The 10,539-nt window shown below is 54.5% G+C and overlaps 1 protein-coding gene across 1 annotated transcript; it reads right to left on the bottom strand.

Annotated features, from left to right (window-relative positions):
• Positions 1–256: 256 nt before the first annotated feature.
• On the bottom strand, positions 257–10,183 carry NOTUM (notum, palmitoleoyl-protein carboxylesterase). The gene is made up of 11 exons (XM_068913988.1): positions 9,870–10,183; positions 9,449–9,501; positions 7,334–7,429; positions 6,141–6,201; positions 5,211–5,269; positions 3,627–3,729; positions 2,673–2,864; positions 2,223–2,323; positions 1,977–2,124; positions 1,304–1,351; positions 257–1,194 (listed from the first exon to the last, which is right to left on the bottom strand). The coding sequence occupies exons 1-11, from the start codon at positions 10,181–10,183 to the stop codon at positions 888–890; spliced, it is 1,482 nt and encodes a 493-aa protein (XP_068770089.1). The 3' UTR covers positions 257–887.
• Positions 10,184–10,539: the final 356 nt, after the last annotated feature.

Genomic DNA, 10,539 nt, shown 5'->3' with positions numbered 1-10,539 from the left:
ATGAGAGAAACAATGACAAAACAAACTGCAAGGGGAACAGAGAAGTCTAATTATTATAAAATGTCAATACCACCCTCAGCCCTTTCCCAGACACAAGTGATCATAAGGAAAACCCATCCAAATGAGCAGCATATACAACTTTACAAAGACATATGAACGGTTCTCTGATCAGCCCTTATAAATAGCATTTTACATATTAAAATAAATATGTCCATATTGCCAAAGTAGCAAGAGGTTTCTTCGTTATTAAAAAAAATATGTTACAAAACAATATCATTTATTTTATATTTCTTGCTTAGTTTAAAAAAGTAATAAAAAGTCATTTTATAAAATAATACAAAAGTAAATTGAGTACAAGAGTGTCCACCCCTAGCACGTGTCCTTGGTTTGTACATTACGACACATCATGAGACACTGACCTCCAGAAAGTCATGTAATCATTCCTTCACTTCTAGTTGGTCAAAAGAAATCCAGTGCTTGCTTTTTTCACCACTTGTATCAAGTCTATGATGTAAAAAATTCATGGCAAGGGAAGAAGTCCTAGATCTGCGGAAGGTTCCACTGCTGCTATTTATGGCTTTGCTACTCCCTGCATCAGATTGCTCTGTGTAACACAGGAAAAGGGCGTGAACGGCCAAAACTGAGCCCTGGAGTTTGGAGGTAACGAGTTCCAGACAAATGGTGTAAGCAAGAAATTGCTCTTTTCTTGACACGTCCTAAGTGTGCAAGATTGTGGGAGCATGTGGGCGTGTACGGGTTTGAGCCTGCACGGGTGTGGGCGTGCACCTGCCTGTATGAGTATGAGGAAGAAGATTAGAGAGTCTGAGAGAAGGGCTTAGATTCTCCTCCGCCTGATCTAATCTCTCTGCCCCTCAGAAGATCCCTTCCTAGTTACCACTGCTGAGCATCCCCAGAAGTTTACTGGGCTCCAGGCCCTGTTGCTGTGCCATCTTCTGAACATCAAAACCCATGTGCATGAGGAACTGGATCACATTCATCTCCTGCCCTGTGAATTGGTCCCTGATGGTTGGGCATGAGGGGTTGCAGTGGGGCCATGGACAACTGTCAATCAGATGAATTGGGCAACCTTTTAGAGGAGCTTTCCCATTTTTGTTGCTCTCATGCAGGCTCCGATCCCAACAGTGCAGGGCACGGGGTAATGAAGTCCCCTTCACCTGGATGTCTGTCCAGTGACTGAAAAGACAAACCACACAGACTGTATCAGAGGGGTCAGGCTGTCAGAATGGCCAATTCCCCTGCCGTTCCCCTGTTGGCCTTTCATAGAATCTGCAAAAGCACTCACTTGCGTGTGATGATCTCATGAGACAAACAAGCAGGAGCAAAGCTAGCACTAAAGGAAAAAAAGAAACATGGATGAGGTCTTGGAAGGACAAAGTAACTCCTGTTAAATAAAACCTTCCTAATTAGCTAGAGCGTGGAAGTTTTGCTGCCCCTGGCAAGACGTTTAGAAACAGCAGTGGCTGTCACAGTGTAAAACGCAACTGGACTGGAAAGTACCTGAAGGAAAAAGGAGTTCCATCCTGCCTAACAGGGCACATGTGCAACAGGGACTTATGCATACCTGCTCTTGCATGAAGCAAGTAAGGCACATTAACAGTTCCTCCTCTGTTATCTCATCAACTATCTGGATGTTTTATGATCAATACCTTTCAAAACACCCCATCAGGTTCACAGCCATGCAATAAATGGCAAGGAGTCTCAGACCTCACCTCGGAGGCAGGAAATGAAAAAAACACGTTCTTATGGATAGTAACAGATTATTGACAATTGCAAACCTGGAACTTATTTTCCACTTATTCAGAAATGAAAAGGGCAAGATGCTTGATGCAGGCTAAATATGGTTACCAAATTTATGCCACTGGTTTCTGCAGAGCTCTGAGAAATGTTACTAGAATACTGGATAAAGGACTTCTCTTGGAAATAAAGACACCAGCTTTTCTCAGTGAGAGACTTACGTTACATCCTTCAAGGTGTTTCTCAGCTCCCTACCCAGGTTCTGGATGTAGAGCCACTGCCCCTCCTGAACAGGCTGGCCAGTTAGGTGTACATTGTCTACAGTAAGCTGGGCCTCATCAAAGAGCCATTGGACAATGAAGACGGGACCTAGAAAGACAAAAGAATTGGAAGAGGAATACCTGTAGTTAGTTGCAAATATAGAGAAAATCCTAGGATCCATTTTAAATCTCTTCTCTCATACTTACACCGAAGTGTGGGGTAAATCTTGTATCCAAAAAAGCAATTCCATTCCTCTCCTTCTTTAAACTGCAGTTTACAGCGCTCAGGAACAATACCATTCCAATACCTATAAGACAAAACAATAATAGGATGAAGGTCGTAATGCCATCTTAACAACTGTCCTTCCACATACTAGTTTATTTCTGATCTGGTTATAGTTCCAACTTATTAACAGTAGAATTTTTCCTTGGCTGCCAATGTCTTATCAATGCATTTTAGGGCATCTGCAATTATACACATGCTTTTGCAGGTCTATATTTTAAACAATTTTCTTTTCCAATAAATCATCCAAGAAGCCACTAACGTAGATGATGTGAACTCTTTTAAGTGCCAAAAGGGAGGAAGAAAGAGAGAGAGGGCATCTCCTCTTCACTCTAATGTCTTACAAAAGGGTAGTGTAGAGTAGCTGATTGTACCTTATTCCTCTCTTGATGGCTTCTGTTGGAGCACATGTTATGGTGTCTATACAGTCAGTTCTGCGATACTGTTTATTATCCAGGAACCAGCCAGAGTCTGCCAAGCCTCGAACCTGAATCCCATGATAACCCATCTCCTCCAGCTGCTCTGCCACTCGATCCACATTCAGGAGCACTCCTGTCCCTCCAGCGCTGCAACAGCAATGTTAATACTGCAGTTATGAAGCAGACACCGCTATTACGTGGCTGGCTAGTGCACAGGGCCTCTCACAGCAACAACACTCTAAGCAACTCCATCCATCCACAGGACAATACAGTCGGTAGTCGCCAAGTTATTTCCTTGCTTTGCAAAATACTGAGGAACAAGTCAATGCTGAGTAACAAGCTGATACCTCTGTAACCAAATCCTGTTCTTGCTCTTTCTTCTGGACAACATATCTGCAAGAATTTTGGGTGCTCAAAAATCAAAAGAATATGAAGTGAGACCAATTCACCCTCTCTAACCTCTGCATTACACCTTTATGCAACACACACTGAGTGCGCCACAGCTTTGTACAACACAACATGATTAAGAGCACCTGCATCAGGCAAGTCTGAGCTTTTAATACAAATACCCTGAATCTGCTCATAAGAGGCCCACGTTTCCCAGTGTAGAACCACAGGAGCCAATATTCTTAATGCAGGGCAGAATGAACTTCCCTCTCCAGCAAAGCTTTTACTCTATTGTTATTTTCTCTTAAATGTATTTGAACCGAAAGCTGAGGAACTGCTCTTATATCATCCCCTATTGTATCACCCATAGGAGGAAAATGAGAACAAATACAGGGTTTGCTGTTAGTGTCACTACACTCCTAGAAGAAAGTTTTCAGGATTGAATTAGACCTTCTCCCTAAGAACTGCTTTCTACTGTGGAAGCCTCCTGTGCTCATCACAGGAAATCTTGTAGATACCTACCTGCTTCCTGCTAGCAGCAACACTTTTGCAGTGCTAAGACCTTTTCCCACCAGCTCCTTTATAACCTCCTGAATGATCAGTGCTCCCATGAAGGCATATTCATCTGGAAGAGAAAGCTCAGCGTCAACAAGCTGTTTGCTGTGCAGGCTAAGTCTTTGCTCCTCTCCGCAAATGCTTAAGAACCTTTTGAATGGATCACAAGCTTAAAGGCAGGCCCATTTTCCGCACCCGTATCAAGCAGGTCTAATAAAACATGTTCCCCCTAATACAAAACTTGCTTCCTTGAAAGGGACTGTTCGTAGGGAAAAAAAACTACCCCCAATATACAGTAACACAAGCACACCTTCCTACAACAGTGCTTAGGAACTGATAAACTTAGAGAAGGAAAATAAGAGCATACCAGGAAGGTGCTGGAACCCTTTCTCTATATATGAGGAATATTCATGCCTATAAATTGGAACCTCAGTTCCAACTTACTACATCCCTCTTTGTTCCAGTCCATAAAGCCAATTCAATCATGCAATACTTCAAAACGTTACATTTATACGGACCACTACTTCCTTTGCACCACCAAAAAGTAACCATCTTTGCTGAAGCATAACTGCTTCATAGCAACAATCATAAGAAGTTATGAAATGGAAAGGCCCCTTACTGTGACAAAAAGTATATTTTTGGCATCCACAAGTGGTCAGTTTCTCAATTTAAGAGTTCAGTGGAAAGAGACATTGAGTAATAAAGTGGTTGGCTCTAAGGCCATAGTTCAAAGACCTACTCGGAGAAAAGCATTCGACCTTCTGACTTTTCAGTGCCACGTCACAAAGCACCTTAGGCCTACTTCTTTCATTCATGTCAGTGTACATCAGGAGTAATTCCATTCTGGTCAAAGAAAACTCATCATGAACAAATGAGGGGAGAACTAAGCCACTGGTGATTCTCTAGAACCTCTGCATCCAAATACCAGTCCTGCTTAACTTGGGAAACCCAATGAACTAAATGAGGTAGAACAATTCATTTGCACGAAATTTAGCTTAATTCAGGAGAGGACTCCTTTAAGCAGACTCCCAGAGATATGTTATTGTCAAAATGACAGCTGATGCAAAACAAACATGTATTATGATGAACTATTCTTTGTCTTCCAAGGCAATCTGCAGACAGCTTTAGCCCAACACATGACGGCTCTCTTCAAAGGCCAAATAGCTTCCTGATACAAGCTTGGAACTGAATTCACTTCACTCGCCTCCCAGATCAGCAAAGCCAAAGTCACATGCAACAAACCATGGCTCCTCAGCTACAACAATTATTTTGCTGCGTGCTGGATCCTGGAGAGTCATCTCAAAGGAATCTCGTATCTCTAATCCTTGCATACTGCATCACTGTAACATCTCTGCAAGCAGTGGCTCTGAACTATGTCAAAACAGGCTGGGCTAAAGAGATCAGGATGTTTTATCTGGAAGTTGCTTGATATTCTTTCCTGCCCTTCAGCAAGAAAAAGCCCATTCTTCATTCATGTAATTTCACAGAAGTCTGGCCACATCCTGTAATGTGTGATGTCTGTGGCAGCAACAGCCCATCAGCAACACTCACTTTTCTCAGACTTGGAAGAGGCACCACTCCAAACATCACTTGAGCAATACGGGATGAATCTGCAAAAGAGAAGTGTGTGAGAACTGATGTTCCTTTGACATCCAAGGAGGGGTGAGGACAGGGTCAAGTAACTGGAAGAAAATTAAGCCCTGGCTGGAGGGAAGAGTTTGTTCTCCAGTTAGACACTTACATACCTACCTGTGCAACAAGGTGACAATTATAACCGCCTTGGGTTTTCTTCTCAACACTAGTAGTCTTACTGAGTTAAATCAACAAATGTGCCTTTTCTTGATCTAACTGAAGTACCAAGCTCAGGGGATAGAAGAGAAGGTCCAGATTTTGCTCTTGGCTGTCCCACTGATATGGTAGGTGGCCTGTCACAAGGTAACTCTCTGCACTTCGGTTTTCCACATGTGAAATGAGGAAACTTTGTACATGCAGTGTAAACGATGAGTGCTACTACTGGAGGTCTATGTAGGAATACAGTTATCTTCCCATTTTTCTCTCCAGCTTGTGGGATGTAAATTAACATCCATGTCTGCTGCTATTCCCTGCTATACAGATACTTTCCCATTTCTCTTCTCTCAGCTGGAAGAGCTTCTCCATGTTCCTTTCAAATTGGCAAACGTATGACACACTATCAGCCCAGCACCCACAACAGTATTTGCCACTTCACTTATTTGAGAAGACTCTCTAAGCTGTCCCCAGTTTTTCATTAGATCACTCCATCACTCCAGGCAGACTAGACTTAGATTTCTCCAGACCGTGCCATTACAACTTGTTAGACAGCTAAACTAGAACAAAATGAGGAAATGCACGATCTCCCCTTGCAGGCGTTAGTCATATCTTTCTCTGAAGCACTTTTGTTGCCTAAAGGACAGAAATTGCTGCTTGAGTATAAAGCTATTCCCCTTAGTTGTCTGTCCTTACACCATGTTTGCGTTCCACCAATGGGGATTTTCTTCTGGCTGTGATGAGAGGATCCCAGTTCCTGCAGATGGACACAAAGAAACAAGAAATGCACACCTGCTGCTCTGTGGTTTTAAAGCAACCGTGTGAGCCTAATGCAGGATCTCTGACCATACAGAAAACAAATATCCGTGATGAAAACCATTGGTAAGCAAGAGGAAGAGCAAGGAACATTTCTAAATTTGCCCTTTGAGAGTTGTGACTTTCAGTTTTTAATTCATGCTAGAGATGAAGGCTGTCAAGAAGCCCTTCGTAGTATAGAAAAGAAGACGTGACACCTGCTGAGAAGTGCACACTTCCCCAAACACCAAATACTAGCAGGTGAACTCTAGAACATGCAATTACAGGATTTGTGTACACGACAGAGGTCAAGATTTACAGCAAGCCCTGAGCATAAGCAGCAAGAGAGAAAAGAGAGGCTCCACATTTCTGTGCTGACTCAGGAGCTCTACAGTCCAGAGTATCCAGGTTAATGCCACCTTATGCATTACATTAAAAGAAACTAAAAATATTTTTACATATATACCAAATACATGCTTTCACATAGGAAGTCTCTGCAGTTGCTTAAGCAACATTATGCAGTTGTGAATGGGGAGATCAGGGAACAACATAACTCCAGATAAAAGGCCCGGACAATTCATCTCATTTTTCCCCTATGTCCACAGGGCCAGTCCTGTTGTAGGCAAACAAAGAAATTCAGTGCATTCTGCAAGTAGGTCTATGTGTCCTCACAAACAGACAAAAGAGGTCCAAGAACACGTCTTCTTACAGGATTGAGAACTACAAACTTTCTTTAAAAAAACAAAAACCCAACTCTGTGAAGCTCCCAACAGGCTTTTCTGTATGTGCATACATCTAAAATAAATACAGTATACTGGCCATGGGTCAAAAAAGCAGTATCATCTTACCAACCATAACCATACGTCCAAGCACACATGTACATCTGTGCTTTTATGCCCTTCCAAGAGAGTGGAGAAGCATATCTATTTGTACCTATTCATGCAGGAATGACAGTCTGTCTGTGCCTAGACACAGCTAGTTTCTGAGCAGGAGCAGGTATATGGCCACAACCACATGCTTGCGAGGACACCAATGACAGATGCCTCTGGCAGGGCTCTGGTGTGCTTGTGCCCAGCAGCAGAGCAGGAACTCACCAACTCTGGTTACCGGCCACTCCTTGGAGCTCATGAGCCTCCGCATGGTGTCGAAGCGGGTGTCGCAGTTCTCCCGGTTGAAGCAGTACCACCCTCCTGGCAAGAAGAAGAGATGGATCAGCCACTGCACTGCGCCACCTTGCCTGGAGTGGGCAGCCAGGGACCACGGGCAGGGTCTGGTGGTGGGGATGGTACCTGGGGCAAGGTGGGAGGGGGATGGCACCGGGGCGAGGTGGGAAGGGGACGGCGCCCGGGGCGAGGCGGGGGACGGCACCGGGGCGAGGCGGGAAGGGGACGGCGCCCGGGGCGAGTCGGGAAGGGGACGGCACCGAGGCGAGGAGGGGGACGGCACCCGGGGCGAGGCGGGAAGGGGACGGCACCGAGGCGAGGCGGGAAGGGGACGGCGCCCGGGGCGAGGCGGGAAGGGGACGGCACCGGGGCGAGGCGGGGGACGGCACCGGGGCGAGGCGGGAAGGGGACGGCACCGGGGCGAGGCGGGGGACGGCGCCCGGGGCGAGGCGGGAAGGGGACGGCACCTGGGGCGAGGCAGGAGGGGGACGGCACCGAGGCGAGGCGGGAAGGGGACGGCACCTGGGGCGAGGAGGGGGACGGCACCGGGGCGAGGCGGGAAGGGGACGGCGCCCGGGGCGAGGCGGGAAGGGGACGGCACCCGGGGCGAGTCGGGAAGGGGACGGCGCCCGGGGCGAGGCGGGAAGGGGACGGCGCCCGGGGCGAGGCGGGAAGGGGACGGCGCCCGGGGCGAGGAGGGGGACGGCACCGGGGCGAGGCGGGAAGGGGACGGCACCTGGGGCGAGGCGGGAAGGGGACGGCACCGAGGCGAGGCAGGAGGGGGACGGCACCGGGGCGAGGCGGGAAGGGGACGGCGCCCGGGGCGAGGCGGGAAGGGGACGGCACCCGGGGCGAGGCGGGAAGGGGACGGCGCCCGGGGCGAGGCGGGAAGGGGACGGCGCCCGGGGCGAGGAGGGGGACGGCACCGGGGCGAGGCGGGAAGGGGACGGCACCGGGGCGAGGCGGGGGACGGCACCCGGGGCGAGGCGGGGGACGGCACCGGGGCGAGGCGGGAAGGGGACGGCACCGGGGCGAGGCGGGGGACGGCGCCCGGGGCGAGTCGGGAAGGGGACGGCACCTGGGGCGAGGCAGGAGGGGGACGGCACCGGGGCGAGGCGGGAAGGGGACGGCACCTGGGGCGAGGCGGGAAGGGGACGGCACCTGGGGCGAGGAGGGGGACGGCACCGGGGCGAGGCGGGAAGGGGACGGCGCCCGGGGCGAGGCGGGAAGGGGACGGCACCCGGGGCGAGGAGGGGGACGGCACCGGGGCGAGGCGGGAAGGGGACGGCACCGAGGCGAGGAGGGGGACGGCACCTGGGGCGAGGCGGGAAGGGGACGGCACCGAGGCGAGTCGGGAAGGGGACGGCACCGAGGCGAGTCGGGAAGGGGACGGCACCGAGGCGAGGCGGGGGACGGCACCTGGGGCGAGGCGGGAAGGGGACGGCGCCCGGGGCGAGGCGGGAAGGGGACGGCGCCCGGGGCGAGGAGGGGGACGGCGCCCGGGGCGAGGTGGGAAGGGGACGGCACCGGGGCGAGGCGGGAAGGGGACGGCGCCCGGGGCGAGGCGGGAAGGGGACGGCGCCCGGGGCGAGGCAGGGAAGGGGACGGCGCCCGGGGCGAGGAGGGGGACGGCGCCGGGGCGAGGCGGGAAGGGGACGGCGCCCGGGGCGAGGCGGGGAAGGGGACGGCACCGGGGCGAGGCGGGGATGGCACCTGGAGCGAGGCAGGGATGGGGACGGCGCCCGGGGCACGGCAAGATGGAGACAGTGCCCGGGGCAGGAGGGGACGAGGACGGCGCCCGGGGCGAGGCGGGACGAGGACGAGGACGGCGCCGGCGCCCGGCCGGAGGCCGCGGCAGGCCAGGAGCGCGGCTCGGTCCCCGGGCGCGAGGCGGGAGAGACGCCGCCGCCGCGGGCGGGCGGCCAGCGCAGGCGCCAGCGCCTCTGAGGGGAGCCGCGGGGGAACCGGCCCCCCGCCCGGCCCCCCGCCCACCCGCGGGATAAAAGGCTTGGCCGGCGCTGGAGCAGGGCGGCGGCCGGGGCTCACCTTCCAGGAAGAGCAGCCACCGCCGGCTGCCCTTGGACTCTTTGAGGTAGTAGCTGAGGACAAGCAAACAGGAGGCGGCGCGGCGTGAGCGGGAGCCGGGCCCGACCGCAGCGCTTTGATGCCGCCGCGCCGCGGGCTCCGCAGAACGTTCGCTCCAAGCGGCGGGGCCGGCGGGGCGAGGCGGGCGGGCGCCGACAGCAGCGCCTCAGGCCGCGCCGCCCGCCAGGCGCTCGCTGCACCTGTCGCGGCTGCGCCGCGGGCCGCCGCGCGGTGGCGCCGCCGCGCCGGGCCCGCGGGAGCGCACGGCGGGCCGGGCCGCGCCGCGCCGCGCCGGGCTGGGGCCGGTCTCGCCGGCGGCGGCGGCGCGCGGCCGGGGCGCGGCGAGGCGGCGGCGGGAGCGCGGCGCGGGGCGCGGACTCACCCGGCCGGGCTGCCGTCGTTGCAGGTGACCGAGGCGTTGTGCAGCAGCTGGAGGCGCAGGTCGTGGGGCAGCGCCTGGGCCGAGCAGGGGTAGAGCGACTGCGCCAGGCTCTTGACCTGCGCCATGAAGCTGTCCATGTTGCCCTCCACGGCGGTGAAGTCCAGCGGGAAGCTCTCGGCCGGCGGCGCCGCCGCCTCGCCGCGCTCGCGGGCCGCCGGGCCGCGCCGCCGCCAGCCCTTCCTGCCCTCGCCGCCCGGGCCGGCGTGCAGCAGCCCCAGCAGCAGCAGCAGCTGCGCGGCCGCCGCCGCGCCCATCGCCGCCCGCCGCCGCGCCCCGCCGCGCCGCCCGGGCCGGGGGTCGGCGGCGGGCAGCGACGGGGGCGCGGGCGGGGGCTCGGCGGGCGCGGGCGGGGGCTCGGCGGCGCGGCCCGGCGGCGCGGCGCGGCTCCCGGCGCAGCAGCCCGCCGCCCGCTCCCAGGCGGCGAGCATGACAGAGGGGCGCGGAGTGCGCGGGGAGCGCGCCGGGGGCGCCGCCAGCCCGGGCGCCGCGTGGGGCAGCAGCCGGCCAGCCCCCGCCCTGCCCTGCCCTCCGCCCCCTCGGCGCGAGGCGGAGGGAGCGGGGGGTCTGCGCCGCGCCGCGCCGCGCCCGGGCACCGCCGCGCTGCCGGGGC

This window comes from Struthio camelus, chromosome 19 (genome assembly GCF_040807025.1).
Source record: "Struthio camelus isolate bStrCam1 chromosome 19, bStrCam1.hap1, whole genome shotgun sequence".
In the NCBI taxonomy this organism is placed as follows: Eukaryota; Metazoa; Chordata; class Aves; order Struthioniformes; family Struthionidae; genus Struthio; species Struthio camelus.
Note: the sequence above shows the minus strand (reverse complement) of the source record. Positions and strands in the feature narration are given on the sequence as shown.

Bases quoted from the DNA above. Each gene is read 5' to 3' on its own strand.
- NOTUM (XM_068913988.1), bottom strand. From the start codon at position 10,183: ATGGGCGCGGCGGCGGCCGCGCAGCTGCTGCTGCTGCTGGGGCTGCTG. The intron at 6,202-7,333 runs GTGAGTTCCTGC...GTCCATCTGCAG, and splicing joins GTGGCCGGTAACCAGAGTTG to GAACTGGGATCCTCTCATCA. The intron at 3,730-5,210 runs GTGAGTGTTGCT...TTTCTCTTCCAG, and splicing joins CTCTTCCAAGTCTGAGAAAA to ATGAATATGCCTTCATGGGA.